We start from the raw sequence: 19709 nt of genomic DNA, 5'->3' as shown, positions 1-19709 counted from the left end.
ACAAAATCCTGACTTCTCTTAATGTTTTAAAACTATGTAAAAGGCAAACTCTTGGGTACAACTAAAATCCTTTATTGAACAGAATAAAACATTTTACAGATTTTTAAGTATAATTTCACAAGTGTATGTATACCAAATTAAAAGAATGTAATGTATATGCATTTATTTAGAAATGTTATTTTACTCAAGTTTGCATGTGAGTGAGGTTTAAAGTTTTGTGTATAGGTTCTATGATTTATTTTTGTCAAAAAATCATGCTTAACTAATACTTAACCAGCTAATGGATATAGTAAAATATAATACATCTGATCTCCTGTTGCTGTAAAGGAAAATATTTGCAATATTGTGTTGCATAACGTCATGCAACACTTAATAGACAGGTCATCATAAGTTCAAGTAGATAAAGTTCAAGTAGATAAAAAGCTTGTCAGTGTAGTGATAAAAAGTCCTGTTTCTCGCTTGAGGCCAGGAAAAGGCTAGTCACTGTGACCTTTTTACCTGTGCTGGACTATGGGGATTTGTTGTATATGAATGCACCTGCCAATTACCTGAGCAAATTGGATGCTGCGTATCACAGTGCTCTGAGATTTGTCACAAATTGTAAAGCGCTTACACATCACTGTATACCAAGGCAGGTTTACCATCTCTCTCTGTACGGAGGCTCAGTCACTGGTACACGTTTATCTATAAAGCTTTGTTGGGTAAACTCCCGTATTATATCTGCTCTCTGATAACACAGAGAGTTGCAAGCAGCTATTGTCTGAGGTCACATGATGTGGTCTTGTTAGATGTGCCAAGAGCAAGGACTGTCTCAGGTAAGACAGCTTTTATGTGCGCAGCTCCACTTGCTTGGAACAGTCTTCAGCAAGAATTGAAACTGAGCAATCTCATTCCTCTGCATGTTTTTAAAGCTAGGCTAAATGAAATACTTGCTGATACAATGGGCACTTGTAAATGTCTATAACTATGTATCCTGTAAATATAATGTATAATGTCCTTTATTGTTTTATGTTTCATGTGGAACCTATATGCTGCAGGTCTCCCTTGAAAAAGAGATCTATGATCTCAATGGGACCAATCTGGTTAAATAAAGGTTTGAAATGAAATGAAATCAAATCAAAACTGTATCAAGCAAGTATTGTGAAACAGTAGATTGTTAGTTAATTAGTTAAAAGATCTTCATGCTAAGTGAAAATAATACTAGCAAACCTAGCATGTGTCATTTCACTGTTACATTAGCAATCTGTTGGACTTAAGACTGTTTTGTGATCCTGAGGTGGAATAGGAGCAAATCAGCGAGGCACAGCAAGCATCCTGAACTGCTGGGGGGAATTGGTGAAACCCAGCACACCGTCCAAGCTGGGCATCTCTCCAGGCACAGGGGAGATGGTGAAGTGCTGGAGGAGAACTGTGAACATAAGGAACAGCTCCATTCTGGCCAGGTGCTCCCCTAAACACACACGTTTACCTGTCGGGAAACAATAGGCAACAGCTTTTAAACTCCAATCTTGATAGCAGGAAATATGTTGGTAGCAATTTGTCTGTAAGCTAGTGGAGGAATATCAAGCAAACATGCTGAAAACGGTAAGAAGGCGTCTCTTCTGCGAAATTTCCCCTCCGAATCCAAGAAATGCTCCGGATTGAAGGTATCCGGAGTTTCCCACTCATTCTTATCAAACAGCACAGACGCAAGGATTGTAGTAATAGTTGTTCCCTGGATAAATAAGCAAGAAATGTCACGTTGTGTAAAAATAATGGACAAAATTCAACCTATAATATATGGGCGAGTCTGGTAAATAGTTCTTTACTTTGGGTATTGAGTATCCTCCCAGTGTAGCGTCTTTACTGGCCATTTTTGGGAATCCAAGGGGAACGATATTTGCCATCCTTTGAACTTCATGGATGACAGCTTCAGTGTAAGGCATGTTGGGCTTGTCGGCCATGGTGGGCTGACGAGACTGTCCGATCACTGAGTCTATCTCTGCCTGGACTTTCTCTGAGTAAGGAGGCAGAGTCTTTAGAAATGATAACCTTAAACAGCACTAAAAACTCTGTAATCTCTGTGAGAATACTCTAAACGCCAATGTAATTCAGACAGATACTAACCCTGTATCTCTGGGTAGTGCATCATGTACATCAGGGCCCAGCGTAAAGTGGTGGCTGATGTTTCTGTACCGGCCTCTATCAGGTCCAGGGTGCAAACCAGCAGGGTTTCAATGTTGAAGCCAGCCTGGGGATCCTCCTTTTTCTGGAAAAGTGTCAACAACATTACATTGATGTTATTACACGGCTTGTGAATACTCAAATCTGAATACTAAAGAACGCTCTAAAGTAAGGATGATGTGCAGTCCTATCAAACCTCAGAAAGAAGTCTGGCCAATTTAATTTCAGCTGTTGCCAAAAAACAGATTTGTCTTCTGTCTGATATCAGAAAAAATTGTGGAATACTTTTTTATATTCATGTTTATGTAATACTGTATCATACTATACTAAATATGTGCAAATATCTTACCTTCTCCATCTCTCCCAGGTAAACATCGATAAAATCACGAGGGTCCTCTGGGTTCCACTCTTCCTGGTGCTTCACTACTTCTGATCTCAGGAAAGCCAAGATCTCCGTGTAGTTCTTTAGCACAGTCTGGTGAGGTCCTGGCAGGTACTTCAGCACACCAGGGAAGGCATCATACAGCTGTTGATGGGACAAACTCTCAGATTAGTTATAGGCCCACAGCACAGTTTAGTTAAAGTAGATGAGAAATTACCTGAGTCTGAGGTAAGCCAGCTAACCTAATAGCCTCATTGTCCAAGTCCAGAATCCTGCGGAAGCTTTGATCGCTGTACTCAAAGCGATGTCCGAAGAGCACGGAGGAGATGATGTTACACACTCCATTCGTTATGATGTAATGGGGGTTAAATGGCCTTCCTGGGAATATGTTGAATTAAAGTAATGATATATCATGTTAGGATATAAAATCACTCTACATAGCAATCTCTACTTGCCTTGTTCCTCTTTGAAAGCTTCACAGATGTAGGTGTTTTCCACCTCAATGTATTTTTCCAGGGACTTCTGGCCCTCTCCAAAGTAACGCAGGTGAGTGTTGGCAAACTTCCTTTGCTTTTTCCACAAGTACCCATTGCTCAAAGCTATACCTGTGGGGCAGTTGTAGCAAATTAACAAAGCAAACAGGCAATTCACTGCCTTTACAGATTTTAGATATCACTTCTGAGCACCTTTCTTGAAAATAAACGCTTTCTTTCACTCCCTAATCTGGTGTTGTGCCGTGTTGTTGTTGCACAGAGGGGAGAGTCTATTCTGCACCACAGACTTTGTCCCATGTGAGTTTGCTTACTGGGCTATGACTTTTGGTTAAATATTTTGATACTGCGTAAAGAGATTAAGATCTGCCCTGGAGAAGGCAAACCACTACTGCAATAATTGTGCATGCTATTAAATATTCAGGCTTTCTCACTCTCGCTCAGGTATACTCACCAATCCCCTTAAAGACAGCATGGAAAAGAGGAAAAATAGGTCTATCAATAAAGCTGTCCAGCTGGATAACAAGAGCCTCTTTGACCATCTTGTACCCGGAAACAAACACCATCCTCTGGCTGCCTATCCTCAAGCTGAACACTGGACCATACTCCTGAGAGAGCTGCATTCAAAAACAAATGCATTTGTTTAGTTGCAAGCTTTTATTGTTTATTTATTGTTATTTCCAGCCCATAGTGTTGCAAATGCTTATTTATGAAAGGCACGTCGCCTGTAGGATATTAAAGATCAACTTTTGTCTTCTAATTTGTTCACCTTACCTTCTCCATTGCTTTGAAGTCAAATCCTATCAAGATATTTCCTAGAAAAGGCGCAGCCCAGGGTCCAGGGGGAAAGCTGTTTGGTCTCCAGTTTCTGATCACATCTGTCAGGAGTAACGCTATAAAACTGATGAACAGCCAACTAGTGAAGTCCATACACTCAAAAAGGGATTGAAAAATCATGATGCAAATGTTTAAATGGACCCTCTGTAAAGTCGGTTTGCTCCTGCAGGCATGGTCCGTCTCATGTTATTTGGCTGCGGGTTGTAGGCAGAGGGGAAAAAATCCCAACACGGAAATGTGACGTAACACAGGAGGATTGTGTTGTGTTGTGGACAAAAGGGGGACTTTTAATAGTTTGGGCGAAAACTAAAAGGTAGCTTGGGGTACAGGAATTTGTTTTGGTTTCAAGACCCTGGTTCGCGGAGGATACCATAAAAGTCCTAGAAAGACAAGGTAATCTTAACTATGTGCATTTAAAAACAAGAGGATAGTTTCAGCGAAAACTAAAAGGTGCATGGGGTCAGATTAGCATGAAACACTTGAAATAACTAAAGGACAAGTTAAACAAGAAAGTAGAAAGAAAGGGAGGTGATAGAAAACTCTTTCTGCACAAAAAGTTAGCAATGATTGAGAGGCAGACCTAAACATTTCAGATGTGTGTATCTCACACTGCACTGTAACTTGTATTCATGTATCTTTGCAAGTACACAATCCCAAAGGTCCAAGAGACACACGTGATAAAGAATTTCTTTATTTAGCTTTTTGTTTGTTTTCAAAAATTAGATTTCCGTGCCCATTGCTTATAATCCGTCAAACCGATAATTAAACTATGAACTACAAAATGTAATTAAAAACTAAACCAAATCTGCAAGTTGCTTTTTATAATGCAATACAATACAACATTAATATGACTCATTACATATTTTAGTTCAACAGATTACACATAATTGTATTAGGTATCAAATCAGAATTATTTAAGATAAGATAAAGATAAGATAAAGCTTTATTGTCTCCCTTAGGAGAAATTTGTCTTGGGCATCGAGATAATACACATAAAACCTTCAGGTCAAACAGTCATAGATACAGAACAGAGATCACATATCACATGGCAAAGAAACAAACAAGAAACATACAGGTACAGCACTTTTACATAATCAAATTGCACTTTCCCTATTGCATTCATACATAATCAAATATTGCACGTTCCCTACTGTATTCATACACAAATCAATATTGCACTTTCCCTATTGCACCTATGCATAGTGTCCGTCAAATTGCACATATCCCTATTGTGTCCATACCTATTTACACATAGTACACTTCCCCTATTTAACCTTCTCGATTGCACAAACTACACTGTAAACATTGCACCTCCCAACAACTCCTAACACAGCATAATCACAATTGTTTCTGACTGTTCAGCAGCTAGATTGACAGCGGAACAAAGGAAAAGAGAGAGAGAGAGAGAGAGAGAGAGAGAGAATTATTATAAAAATGATTATAACATTTAAACAAATTCACAAAAACACTTAAATATATATATATATAGACAATACATTTACGATATCACATTTTACTGTGGAATATACAGTATGTAAAAGTTGAAGAGCTGTGCAGTTTTAAAGCGGTTGCATTGTGCACATCTGTGCAAAATACTCATAAACATTGCCAAAATAAGACAGAAGAAGAGAGATATTGGCTTGTTTTGCACTTTGCACATGGTTCCCTAAATCAGCTGTCTTTTTGAGTACATCCTTTAAGGTTGTTATTGTAATCTACTGTCATCAATATGCAATAATACCCATTCCAGTTTGAGAAAGAAGTATTTCCTCCTTTCTTTGTACTCCACATTTTATTTTTTCTGCAACTTGTTTACATAAATAATAGTGAGGTTGAGTTTGTGTTCTGATTCGGCCCGCTGTGTTCATGTTCACACTGTGGTTTCAGAGGCTTTGCAGGTGAGAAAAACACTTCCATGAGTGAATACCATGCAGTGAGTCAGTGCTGTTGATCTACCTGCTTGTTTGATGTGTTGAATATAATTTGTCTAGCAGAAACCAGGACTTTAATCCTTTGATCTTTTTTATATGACAGTTCTTAAAATGAGCAAAGAAGAAGCTTGAGGTCTCTTTTATCTTCACATCTGGGTTTTCCATGTCAAGCGTTTTAGGTAAGAGATGGAAAAAATTATGTAATCTTGAGAAAGTCTCAGTCTCACAGTCAACACCTTGGCACTCTGTCGGACTTTATACAGAAGCAAACACCTTCATGAGAAAAGTTGGGGTGATTGTTGTAATGTTTTTTAATGCGCAGTGACCTCAGGATCAAAGTGTAAGTTTATTTTACAAACCTAACTACCTAAAAGGCATATCATCTTTAAGTTCTGTCAGTTCAGGGACAGCAGTGAATTATACTTAAATAAACATGTATTGACTGTGTATCTTGCCATTCATAAGCACATTTTAAGTAACTATAAAAAGCAATTGTCTACACTAACAGAAACAAAGCTAATGAGGTTGCTGTTAAGCTACGGTCATCATCTTTTTTTAAAGTAGAAATTGAGGTCATGCAGTGAGTTACTGTGCATGTTGAGTTGATCACCTATTTTATATGCCAACGGCAGCACGTTTCATTGCAGGTTCTCAGCAATCTGCCATTTAACGTCATCTGAACCTTTGTGGTGATGAAAACAGGTAACCAAAGTAGAGCATCAAAGTACTGAAGCTACTGTTCAAAGTTTCTGGGTTTAGCAAAACACCACCAAACTAGGTCAGTGGCCTCTTTAAGATGTTTCTTTCAACACAGGATAGATCACTTTATTCAGAAGCATCGCTCAAAGCAAGTCATCTGAGGAAGACTACATGAACGCTCAAAATGTGTTGGATGTATCCTGATGAGAAAACCCTGAAGGCACACAGACGCCATTCAATTCTGGTGAGTTCTTTCTTACCCTATCAACTAATGTAACTTGAAGGTGTTTAGGGTTTCTGATAGAGACGCAAATGTACAAAAAAAAGGTAGAAAATCAACTGGATTGAACATGCATAGCTGTTTGTCTTGTTTGTCTTGAAACAACATCATAACATCGATCTGGCTGCTACTTAGGAATTATTTATCTAATATATCATTCCAATCACTTTCAATATTTCACTATTTACTATTTTTCCTTTTGTATTTACTTGCGCTATTTTTTTCTGTTTATCTGTTTTATTGTGTTGCACTGTTGTAGGAGCCTGTGCCCTAAGATGTTCTTCGTCATAACTGTAGCTATGCACGTATAACTAATAAAAGCCTTGAACCTTGTTTTAGAAACGTCTTTAAAAATCTAAAGTTCAAGTTTGACGTAATGTATTTTAATCTCAGTCAGATCGCAGAATTACACAGAATATATAAATACCTTTTAGTCTTATCTACCACGGTGCGTGTGTCAAACACTGTCTCTTCCTCATAGCAGCCAGAAGATCCTCTGCACACAGACTGCTGAATGAATAAGGGTACGTTTTAAAGGTCATTTATATTTACGGAAATTCCTGCTGACTGATTTTTACCAAAAAAGTATTTGTTGACTTATAATATTAACAACTTTTGTTTACAGCTGCTGAGTCTAAATGAGAATAAATGCTGCAATGAATCTCTCCTCCACGCTTTGGAGGATCCTCATTGTTCTTCTCTGTTTTTTCATTAAGCGTGAGTATTACAGTTAAAATACATCCATCAATGCTATCACTATTGACTTGTTAATGTCTGTTAGAGCGCACTCCCTGATTTAGTCAGAGGTAGCACAACTTGGTAGCTTTTGTGGTTTCGTCCTTGCAGCTCTGCTGAGCTTCAAAGAATTTAGATATATTTTGCATTACAATTAAATAATCATTGGAAGACACACTTCTTTGTCTTTTTTTTTTTTGATTTTGATATACTTTATTAATCCCCGTGGGGAAATTGTTTCTCTGCATTTGACCCATCCTAGTGTTAGGAGCAGTGGGCAGCCATTTTGAACAGCGCCCGGGGAGCAGTGTAGGGAACGGTGCCTTGCTCAGGGACACCTCGGTAGCACTTGGTCTTGCCGGGACTTGAACTGGTGACCTTCCAGTTGCCAAGCCAAGTCTCTATCGACTTCGCCACCACCGCCCGTCTTAAACCTTTCCTGGGATGTGTTATTATAAAGAGAAAGCAGAAAGAAAGAATCACATTCCTGCATTTTAGAATTTAAACATGTTTACTGTACTGCAGGGTTCAAATGAACTAACACTTACTTTTTAAACTTCACATAATTGCTTGCTTTGAATAGTACTGCTATGAAAACCTCTGCGTCTGTGTTTTTTTAACATGTTTTCCTTTGCTCCCAGTTTACAGCTTGCAAATTAAACGCCGGGGCTTACTGACAGTGAAACCAGCTAAACTCTTCCTCATCGGCTCAAACCTGACAGTGTATTGCCACCCTGAAAAATGTAAAAATGGGTACGAATGTTAGACATCATTGTATAGCCTACAATACAATATGACTTATTGTCTTCTGTACATTCATCTTTGTATACAGTTAATTATGTAGAAAGTATTCAAATGCTGTTGTGTTATTGTCCTCCAGTTTCAAATTGTCCCTGGAGGTGAATGGCGAGACTGTGACTTCTTCCGAGGAAGTCAACTGCCCAGCGATATTCAATCTGATCAATTTCCGGACGCCATTTTCGTCAGTGATCTGCATGCTGAAGGGCCCAGATTCTTCTAAGATTGTCGATGGAGGGGACCTTTATGGCGGGCGTATGTACAGTTCTCTCTGACGTCTACAGTACATTTATGTATGATGTCTGAATTACAGCAATATTTTCTAAAGACAATATCTGTCCAACTCACTTAAGCTGCATTCACATGACTAGCAATTTTCTCTTTACTCACTGCAAAGTTTTGCATTTGGTGCCTTGCGCTGAAAAGAGGAATTAAGGTAGACACGTTCAAGCTACTATATGTCAAACTCCTATTTACTTATATTTTAACCCTTTTGATGTGCGACTGTCATAACAAAATAATTAAATTAACATGTCCAAATATATAAAGTACCAAAAAGGTGAGAAAAGCATAAAAACGTATTTTCAAAATGTTAAATTCAAATTATCTTTCCATCTTAAATTTTGAAGAAACTACAACTTTGATATGATTTGGATTAATATGAAACTCCAATTATTCTTGAAAAAGTAAGGACATATTTTTTGCATTTCCAAAAATTACAGTGCTTTTAAAAATATGTTTCTATTTTGTTTCCCATCCCCTGTACTTGAAGTCCCTCCAGATAAACCTGAAAACATAATATGTGAAACGACAAGAAGCTCAGATAATATAATATGCTCCTGGGAGAAAGGACAGAAAACACACGTCATTACCATCTACAACATTTCACTAAACAGGTATGGTGTTATTTTTTTAAGCCAAATTCATCTTTACCAGGTTTTCTTGGAGGTTAGTTTATGCTTTTGACAACAGCTTATTTTGAATTGGTATTTGAATTGTTGATTTTGTATTTGCAGGGGAAATGGGACCCGGGTAGAGTTGTATCAGATCCAAGATGATGAACAAAGGGTTAGCGCTAACCCCCTCACCATATCCATAGCGGTGATAGAAGAAAACATTAAATACAAGTTGATTATCACTGCTTACAATCACTTTGGAGAATCTCAATCTGATCCATTCATCTTCTGTTTAAAGGATATCGGTAAGACATCATTTCTGCAGTGTTGGGGGGTTTACTTAAAAAAAAAATCTCAGTTACAATATAGTTACATGTAAAAACAAAAATCATTAACCTAATCTTAGTTTCACAAAATAAAAGTATTGTGAACAAATTACTTTCTGTTACCTTTGGATTACCTTAATATTAATTGCCAGGTGTCGAGGTATTTGGCTGAGTTTGCAGCATGACGCCTTGGATCATCTGAGCCACGTGTGTGCACGCTTCTTCTATATTCTTTTGTATTGCAGTTATACCAGAGACCCCTCGTATCGTGCACATCGAGTTTGAGAATAACTCCCAAGCAGCCGTGTTGCAATGGGAAACCTCCGACTCCTCCGAGCATCTCAGATCTGATGTCAGGCTCCGCACAGATAAGGCCCCCTCCTGGGTAAAGTCAAACTACAAGGCAGAGGGAGCAGATCTCAACGAGGGTCTGATTCGAGTGTCTGGCCTGAGGCCTCTGACTGATTATGAGTTCCAGAAGAGAACATGCATGCCGCATACCAACACGCCCAGATTAAACTGCAGCAAATGGAGCGCATCTGTGAGGGGGAGAAGTCCTGGAAAAGGTTAAGCTCACAAATATTACTAACCTTTTTTTTTTTTAATATGATGCACTCAAATAAACCTGTGATTAAACGTATCTTCAGGTCCGTCTCAGCAGCTGCATGTGTGGAGGACGTTCGACAGCCCGGGGTCAAATGCGACTGTTTTGTGGAAGGTAATGTAATCATATTATCCATTTTGTAATGCAAACATGCATTCATAGCGAAAGCCAGACATGAATCAATAATTAATTTTGTCAACTTAAAACCAGTTGCTGTCTATAGTGATGAGTGGTTCAACAAATGCCCAAAACACCATATTTACATAACAATTACTGATCTTAAATGCATGCATGCATGGATACAATGCAGTTTCTAAGGAGTGGGAACTCCCACAACCACAATCTCAGGGGATTTAGAAAAATGTGTGACCTGATTATGATTCCGGGTCCACTTGTTTCTGTATCTTCTCACTAACCCTGTCCTGAACCCCACTCACCGAAAACTAACTTCCTTTTCACAGATAACAAAACTTTATGATTTTGTGACCTTTGGACTAGGCCAGACTTTCTGATTCCAGTTTTAATGCAGAGCTTCTGGTAGCTATGGGTTCATATTCATAATCAAATATAGAACTTTCTGCATTAAAATGTCCAAAAATGACAACATGCATTTTATATATTTTGTTGACTTGTGTACATTAATCAAAATGGTATCCTAGAGAAATATTAATCCATATAATGGGCCTTTTATAAATGGCCTGCAATGGCGATGTTTCTGCACATGCGTCCGAGTTGTGGTTTTTAGCCAGCAGTGGTATATTGACTTTATATCCAGTTTTGAGGCCGTGGTTTCTCACACTATAATCTGTTACCTAACTCCTGGAAAGGAACTGAATTACCATATTTCCCAAACTTCTTCCCCAGCCTCCATCTCCAGAGGATTACAGTGGAGTGGTGCAACAGTACAAGATCTCTCTGGGAAATGAGCAGAAACAGGAAGTGCTCTCTGGACCTGCATCAAGTTCAGTTCCTGTTCCAGCAGAAATCAAGGCAATAAGCATCAGTGCCATCACCTCGTATGGGACGTCTCCGCCGGCTGTTGTACCACTCAAACATTCAGGTACACAAATATTTTCACAGAAGATAAAACCCAGAAAAACATGTTTGAGTTTAATGATGATAGGGAAAAAAAGCCCCATAAAGTTCAATAATTGATTGTGTTTTAGGTGGTTTTGCACCTGTTTTAAGAGAGTTGGCTCCTGCAGCTAACAGCAGTGCCGTGCTCGTCTCCTGGACGTGGACGGACGATAAACACTGGTCCACATCTGACCCTCTGCACTATGTTGTACAATGGACAACTGTACCTGGAGCACAGATGAAGTGGCAACGAGTGTCTAAAGATCAAAATAACACTTTAATTACAGGTACACAATACATCACACATGGCGATAAAACAAAACCTGGCATTGCATGATCACATAAAAAGAAAACATGGCACCAAATGTTTGGAAATGTCTTCAGCTGAGAAGAAGCAGCGTCCCCTTGTGGGCAGTTGGAGGATTACATTTGTTTAAAGCTCTTAATACAGATGAGTTTACATGCATGAGCAAAGTTAATGTTTGTAGGCTGTGTAGAGCATAGTGTACTCATGGTGAGAGAGTTTATTTCTCCTGTTTTGTTTCAGGCCTGAGAGCAGGTGTACGGTACAACGTCTCTCTGTACGCTGTGACCAGCAGAGGAGTCAGCGCTCCATCATCCAGGCTGGTCTACTCCAAAGAACAGAGTAAGAGTCATAGCCTTGTGCTTCACCTATAAACAAAAAAAGCTCCTCTCTTGTCCTTAGATGACAAAAAAGTCTGCGTAAACAAATAATATTCTTTAAACTGTTCAAAACCTTTTTAAGGCATCTTAAAGTGAAAACTACAATTTTGAAACCAGGGCTCTTGATCAAAAGCTTGATATGATAGTATGGCATGATTTTACGCTGTAATGGTGGGTTTAATGGGTTTCAATAGGGACATTTTTAAGGGGCTGGACAAATTAAAAATGTAAAAATATCCCTAGTGAGGCACAAGGGGATTAAGTTGAGAATATTTAATCACCCAAACAGTTGGGAATACCTTTATTAGTCCCACAGAGGGGACATTTATATTGTTACAGCAGAAAAGAGCCAAAGACCGCTTAATGTAAGCATGCATAACAAAAAATTGTAATAAAAAAGTTACACATTTTGTAAAAATACACATCCTGTAACAGTTCTGAGGATTTAGAACAGAATTGATCAGAATCAGAAACAGGTTTATTGCCAAGTAGGTTTACGCATACAAGGTATTTGCTTTGATGTGAATGGGTCATATGTAAACACAGAAAGAGAAAGGAAAATGAAAGATTTAATTTTAAGTAAAAAATGTATATACCAAATATAAATATACAAAAAACTAACTACGGTATAACAGGACAAAACAGTCAGAACTAAAATATATATATGAAGTATTGGGATTATATTCCCATCTCCAGCATTATCCTCTCTCTGTCCCACTGTCTGTGTTTTAGAGCCGGTTTCTGGACCCAACCCGTCAGTTCTGGTCCACGAGTCCCGGCGGGTCCACATCCAGTGGGACGAGCTTCCTGTGGACCAGCAGAGAGGCTTCATCACACACTACACCGTCTATCTGCAGACACTCTACTCCAGCAACACTAAACTCAGCGGTGAGCTTATTTAAATGAAAATGGCTGAAACTATTGATTGATTAAACAACTAGTTGATTGACAGAAAATTCAGCAGGTGCCATTTTTAAATCGGAAGATTGTTTTTGTAATTTCTTTCAATCAGAAATGAGTTTTCAAGAAAGCTGCTTTTCTTTGTCTTTTTTTTGTTTATTTTTAAGACTGTAAGTTGGAAAAACCAAATGACGCTAAGACGTCCCCTTCTGCTCTAAGACATTGTGAAACACACTTGAATCATTAATGAAAATAGATTTTTGCAGCACTACCTGTGAACATTGTTAGGATGATACTAATTCTGAATATACAACTTTTTCTCAATTTTTTTATTAAAATATTTCATTAAAATTTATTTCAGTACTGTAAACACAACAAGATTCAATTCACCTGCATTGTATTGATATTCTTAAATCTGATTTATCCTGTAATAGTAAAACATTATTTGCATGGCACTGTGGGTAATTTATGCGATCAGACGGCTCGGAGGAAACACAACTCTGCTGTGCTTGTTTCCTGTTCTTGGAGATGAGTAGGACTTATCTTTATGCTGTGCTAACCCTATGTCGTGTGTACTTTACCTGCCTGTGCATATGCAGATGTGTGGGAAATACCTATATATGTGCAGTAGTATGCATATTGTGTGTGTCACAAGCCACAGTGACATAATGGAAAGTTTGCAGGCAGCATTCCACTGATACTCCCCTCCCACAATGCATCAGCAGTCAGCAGGGTATTTCACCTCTCACTGCCAGTAATGTGGTGAATGTCACACAGCAAGTTTGACTCTTTTGAGAATTATTCATTATTAAAACAGCAAACATCCACATACAATATAGAACTTGTGGAGAAAATCTGTTGTTCTCGCATTGATCCATCAGAAACCCCTCACCATACATAAACATGTGCACGTTTTATCTCAGAAAGCTTGGCTTGGAGTTATTTCCTCTAGGCTTTTTGTTGGACCAAACTGATTGTACATTTGATTTTATATTTGGCTAGGACAAAGGAATGTATGTATTAACTAGTGAGAACATTCAAACCCTGGTTGTCTTGTTCACAGTGCTTTCAGTGAATCATAGTTGTCTAGAACTGGCTTTTACCACGAACAGGAAGTCGTGTGGCTACATGCACACATGCAAACATAAGGCTGTTACTAACCAGCCTGCCTCATACACTATTTCCAGAACCTCAATGTTAAAACACCTGAGAGCTTACTCTTTTTGACATATACATGTTGTATATGTACTGTATATAATGGAATTCTTTAAGTCATGTCATCTGATGTTTTACATCATTACTATCTTATTCTCATCTTATTTCTTTTTTTGCAGTTACTTATGTCTCACATAAATGACCACATAATAATAAATGATCAGAACCAGTGCTAGTCTGAAGATAGCAGTTCTGATGGCACTTGTTCACCATGGCCTTTGACCCCTAACCCATCACAGTCCCCCTGCCTCCACTCCTACTGCTATTTATTTAATTTTTTACTTTATTATTTGCCCCTTTTGTTTGTTTGTTTATTTGTTTGTTTGTTTGTTCACCATGTAAAGCAGCCTTGGGTCCCTCGAAAGGCGCTATACAAATGTAATCTATTATTATTATTATTACACTGACAAAAATATAGAAATAAGCCGTTAAAGACATACTTTTGGGTTGTCCTGCAAACTTACGTATTTCGCAGTACATTTCTAAAGCTGTGCCAGAATAGACTGGGCTCATTTCAGACAGAGGTTAGTATTAGAAAAATATAGCACTTTTTGAACATTAGAGCATGTAAACATGTTTCAGTAGAGGCACAAAATACAAATATGAACCTGAAAATGAAAATGAGAACAAAATGTCCATATTACCATATTACATTACATTTCATTACATTTAGCTGACGCTTACAATAAGTACATTCGACCAGGAAGACACAACCTTGAAGAAAACAGAATCATATAAGTACATCAGGTTTCATAGAGCCAAACATTTCAAGTGCTACTCAACTGGCTTTAGATAAGCCAGTCCTTTATTAGTATATAAGTGCTCTGTTAGCAGTTCTTTGTTAGTTATTCTATCGCTCGAAGTGGAGTCGAAAGAGATGAGTTTTCAGTCTGCGCCGGAAGATGTGCAGGCTTTCTGCTGTCCTGATGTCAATGGGGAGCTCATTCCACCATTTTGGAGCCAGGATAGCAAACCCACGTGTTTTTGCTGATGGGAACTTGGGTCCCCCTCGCAGCGAGGGTGCAGCGAGTCGTTTGGCTTTACCATGGTATTACCATAATAAAGGAAACTGTGATGGAAACTTCTGAAGCAATGGAGACAGGACTCAGAGACACGGGGAGAGCTCGAACTTTGATGGTAAATACTGATGGTTTATTTGGAGCCTCGGCCGGAGAATTCACAAGACATGTGCTGAGCCACGAGTTGACACAACGGGTGCCAAACCAATTCTGAAGATCTCTACCCCAGACCAATGTATTTAGCTAGTTCTGAGAGAATAATCAACATTGTGCATAACAAGATAAAGCACTATAACACCTCTATCAGCTGACGCAAACAGGCAGGAACAGGGAGACAAAGCACTGAGAGCACAGCAGCCCAATGTTGCAGGCCTGTGCTCAGTGAGGGCAGTACCAACAGATAAACTTGGTCAAAGTTATGGGCCCAGGAAAATATTTCCCCAATAGAAACCATGACTGTGTTTTATCCAGTGACGGTGTCTGGCTCCGGCCCCAGGATTCTGTGGCTGGACTGTCCTGAAGGAGCTCTGGCTGTGCAGCTCTCCGCCTCCACCTCCGCAGGAGAAGGGCAGCCGGGGAACCGGATCTTCTCCCAGCCTGAATCCCCTGCAGGTCAGTCTCCTGATGCCATCCTGTACCCCGATCTATGCCTGGTCTCAGAAGTCATTTCCCAGTATCTGTAATTCCCTTTCATTTTATATATAGGCAAGAAATCATCATGCAGTAGGATTAACGAAATGTTGTGTCTCAACTAACTGAAAATGTGCTGTGTCTTTTCCTTCTTCTTTCCTTTAGCTGGCCTGGTGATTGGGATCGTTTTTGTCATAACCCTCTTTCTGGCGATCGTAGCCAACCTGATGTGCTGGAGTTGTGTGAGAAAAAGGTATTAATAAGCATTACTTATGTACTATTGTTTAATGGAAAGAAAACAATCATAACAACAGACATCATCTAACAATAGTGAGAATATTCTGAGGATCAACAACACTGCTTTCTTAATTCAATGCAAATGATTTTGAATGCACATAGGTTTTGTTTTACTAGTAATCTGGATGGATGCCACTGTGGCTGACTTAATGAAATGCAACACCGCAACATGAGCCCCAGATCATGAAGCCACACAATTGATATGGACAGAAACCCCTTCGCAAAGATTAAAATCTGTATGTCAAATCAACCCGATAAGTGGTTTTAGCTGTGGAGATACTGAATGTGTGCTTCATGCAATATAGCATTGCCATTTATGAGTAATACACAGTAGCAGTTTAGCAATACTTTTCTGAATCCTGTACATCATGCATGATTACTGCAGCTGATAATTACCAACATTATCAATACTGAAATGTGTCTTTCTATGTCAGGATTAAACAGAAATGTATATCCTGGGGACCGGCCTGGCTTGATGAGAACTTACCAAAACTAGGAAACAGTAATGCCATCAGACTACTGAAGGTAATGAATTCACTGTTACCTATTTTTGTGTGAACTGCTGTCACCAAAAGAGCAACAACTCTGTAACTACACCAACAGGAACAATACAAGAATATAATTATATTTGATCAAAGACAACAACATTGTAGTATCTAGAGGTTTACCAGCCTGGACTATAGCAGTATGTGGTCCATCTCTACAATTCAACTTGTGCTTTCACACAAACTACATCACATCACATCAGTACAATCCTGGCTTCTCTCTATTGGCTTTCATAAAGTATTGATTTAAGATTTTATGGATCACTATTAAAGCACATCTGGGTCAGGCCCTAAGCTTTAGCAGAAAGGTTTGACCCTATGTGAAGCAGCTCCGAAGTCAAAGTTTGAATTTAAAGGGGCCCTTTTTGGAGTTATAGCATTCTTGTAGTGTGTGAAAAATCCCAATGTTCCCTTGTGAGGGAGTTTGTTTCCCACAGACATATCATTATTTAGTGGGAATGCTGATACAGCATTCCAACTATCTGTTATGCTATGCACGAAATTCTTTATTATTCCGCCGGGTTATTTTGCACCTCTTCTTCTCCCACATTCCACATCGCAGAAACTCTGTTCAAACATCAAAACGTTCAGCTCGGTCGGGAATCGATGGCTATTACTTTTCTTATTCATAACTTTCATAATTCCAGAGATACATCCCATAATTCATCACATTTTCAACATGGAAGTCAATGGAGAAACTCTTCAGACTTGAACAATCTTCATGCAACTTCAACTGCTAACTGCTCCTTCATACTTTCACTCAGAAACCTCATTCCAACTTTAAAATGGTACACATCTTTCTGACATTATTTGTGTAACACAACTTTTAAATCTGATTCGTACTTTTAGAGATATTAAACATTGTTCAGACCTTGGTAAAGAGGCCTTCTTCAGATTTTAGAGTGCGTGATGTCACAGCTAGAGTGGAGGACAGATTTAATTTTGCCTTCATATTTTCTTTTAAACCTGCCATAATTCCCAAACCCTACATTCCTGAGACATAATTTTTCATGAGAAACGTAGGAAAACATCTCGTAGCTTGAAAAAAAAAAAAATTAAGCTAAATAATTAAACAAAATGCCTCTTGAGGGCATGAAGTGACAACAACTTTCAACATGTCTCCATTAAACCCCATTATAAATTCAGCCTCATCTTTCCCCACCACAGCAGCCGCACACCTTTAGTTAATCTGCCAAAAAGGCCACATTATTAACCCGAAAGTACACAAAAAGTACACTTCAGATGCTCAAGTTCCTTGACATGCTTCACGCTTTGAAATTTCACCGATATCTGTTACGGTTCTTCAACAAAACGTTCACGTAAGAGGTTTATCTCTCATTCAGAACAATGAAAATGCTCTCCTCTCACTGATTACTGCACCATCACCATGGAAACCTTTTATCTCTGGACACGTTGTTAGCTCAAATATAAACACCTGTGTCATGGAACACGATGATGTCATAACTCCAACTGACATGCCCAGAGCACCAGACTTCAGATAATGGTTAACGGTCCAGCCCTCAACAGCTCTACGTCAATTATGGGGTGTCATCATATGCCGTTTCCATGGAAACGCATCCCTCGCCATAAAAGACGATGTCGCTATAACTCCTATGGAAATGTTCAAAAAGTGCTCAAACTTCACATGTGTGCTAACAGTCCAGCCGTGAAGACATCTACGGGACAGTTTTGAGATTTCTTCATTGCCATGGCAACACAATGCTCACCATGAAACACGGTTTTCTCATAACTTCAGTGAAAATGCTCCAAACGGCTCAAAACTTCACAGGTTTGGTAACGATGCAGCCATCAAAGCATCTAAGCGTATTATGGGATGTCATCAAATGCCGTTGGCCTGGCGACAGATCATTCGCCATCAAGTTAGTTCAAAAGTGTGCAGTTCAAATATTCTGCTGCTTTTCCAAGCCTTTTTACTTTCTTTTCTTCTCTTATCACACATTCAAGCCCCCAGTGTTCATGTATCATTTCAATCTAAATTATTCACTTTCTTCTTACACATTACATTTCAGCATAGCAGTTTAGCGTCAACTTTTCAGCATAAAGCATTCCCACTAGCAATTTCTTCAGGAATTGCATTCTCTAGTTATTCATATTGTTGTAATTTTCTGCTTCACTCTGACAACGTGCCACTTGCTGCTTGAAATGAACACCAGACATTTGATAACACACGCTTGTACAACATTATTGCAGTATATTCATCATTTAAAATCTTTCTATGGCTTTACTTTCGTTGTTGTTGTTTTCGTCACAGGAGTTTGGAAGTGAACCTTCCTTTTCCTCCACTCAAGACGACCCTCCGCTGTCGGCCATCAGTTTTATCTCCCTCGAGGAGAGGGACGACGTGTATCCCACCATCCACGTCGAATCATCACAGGATACATCAGGAGAACCCACAGAGGACACACCCTTGCTAATGTCAGACCGCGGGACAATGCTTTTTGACAGCCAGCAGGAGCATGGCTACAAACCCCAGATTTCCACATTGACTCCACAACAAGAGGAGGTAAAGGAGACAGAGGAAGAGCAAAGGGCCATACCATCAAGTTTAGATGAAGACAGTTGTGTGTTTGAAGGATTACTTGGAGGCTTTCTGTCCAGAGTGGAGGTGGAGCCAACTGATCCATCTCTGGAGCTGAATCTCAGCTCAGTTGGTGCTCTTTTGTGGCCCAAAACTCCTGAAAAAACAAATGTCTTGAATGAAGGGAGGGGGGGGACTGAGAACAATGTGGAAGGAGAGTCAACCCTTGATTTACAAGAAAGTGAAATGACTCCTCACACTACGGACACTTGTTTATCTCAGTCTACAGATGAGATAACCCTGACTGGTGGTTATTTCCCTCAAGGAGCTGCCGTGAGCAGCCCTGCACGCTGCGACACACTGTCATAGATATCAGGGCCAATGGGAACGACACACACAGGACAATCTGCACTACTTAACTGATTTTTAAGAAAGCATTATGTTCAAGCACCACTTTACTTGAAGTGAAGACAACTGTCCCTTTGTGTAATCATGTTTCAGGTGATCTGTAATGATGAGCGATGTACTTATATACTAACAAAGCACTTGTACTAACAATGGACTGGCTTATCTAAAGCCAGTTCAATAGCACTTGAAATGTTTTGGTTCTATGAAACCTGATGTACTTATATGATTCTGTTTTCTTCAAGTTTGTATCTTC

At 39.1% G+C, this 19709-nt stretch overlaps 2 protein-coding genes across 2 annotated transcripts; one reads left to right on the top strand and one right to left on the bottom strand.

The window, feature by feature from the left end:
* Window positions 1-56: 56 nt before the first annotated feature.
* On the bottom strand, window positions 57-4089 carry LOC117445960 (cytochrome P450 2J2-like). The gene is made up of 9 exons (XM_071202846.1): window positions 3811-4089; window positions 3491-3653; window positions 2997-3150; window positions 2763-2919; window positions 2513-2689; window positions 2107-2248; window positions 1809-1996; window positions 1573-1714; window positions 57-1468 (listed from the first exon to the last, which is right to left on the bottom strand). Exons 1-9 carry the CDS (start codon window positions 3991-3993, stop codon window positions 1293-1295), a joined length of 1482 nt encoding a protein of 493 aa, XP_071058947.1. The 5' UTR covers window positions 3994-4089; the 3' UTR covers window positions 57-1292.
* Window positions 4090-7410: 3321 nt separating this feature from the next.
* il23r (interleukin 23 receptor) lies at window positions 7411-19709 on the top strand. The gene is made up of 15 exons (XM_034082034.2): window positions 7411-7500; window positions 8160-8271; window positions 8399-8571; window positions 9089-9212; window positions 9333-9517; window positions 9784-10104; window positions 10186-10256; window positions 11007-11202; window positions 11309-11506; window positions 11767-11865; window positions 12636-12791; window positions 15509-15649; window positions 15833-15920; window positions 16399-16489; window positions 18782-19709. The coding sequence occupies exons 1-15, from the start codon at window positions 7422-7424 to the stop codon at window positions 19415-19417; spliced, it is 2670 nt and encodes an 889-aa protein (XP_033937925.1). The 5' UTR covers window positions 7411-7421; the 3' UTR covers window positions 19418-19709.

Source organism: Pseudochaenichthys georgianus, chromosome 4, assembly GCF_902827115.2.
Source record: "Pseudochaenichthys georgianus chromosome 4, fPseGeo1.2, whole genome shotgun sequence".
Taxonomy (NCBI): Eukaryota; Metazoa; Chordata; class Actinopteri; order Perciformes; family Channichthyidae; genus Pseudochaenichthys; species Pseudochaenichthys georgianus.
Note: the sequence above shows the minus strand (reverse complement) of the source record. Positions and strands in the feature narration are given on the sequence as shown.

Excerpts from the sequence above, each read along its gene's own strand:
- LOC117445960 (XM_071202846.1), bottom strand. The coding sequence starts at position 3,993 with ATGATTTTTCAATCCCTTTTTGAGTGTATGGACTTCACTAGTTGGCTG. Across the intron at positions 2,920-2,996 it reads TTCAAAGAGGAACAAGGCAA|GCCATTTAACCCCCATTACA; the intron begins GTAGAGATTGCT and ends ATTCCCAGGAAG. Across the intron at positions 2,690-2,762 it reads CTGGCTTACCTCAGACTCAG|CTGTATGATGCCTTCCCTGG; the intron begins GTAATTTCTCAT and ends TCCCATCAACAG.
- il23r (XM_034082034.2), top strand. The coding sequence starts at position 7,422 with ATGAGAATAAATGCTGCAATGAATCTCTCCTCCACGCTTTGGAGGATC. Across the intron at positions 7,501-8,159 it reads TCTCTGTTTTTTCATTAAGC|TTTACAGCTTGCAAATTAAA; the intron begins GTGAGTATTACA and ends CTTTGCTCCCAG. Across the intron at positions 8,272-8,398 it reads CCTGAAAAATGTAAAAATGG|TTTCAAATTGTCCCTGGAGG; the intron begins GTACGAATGTTA and ends ATTGTCCTCCAG.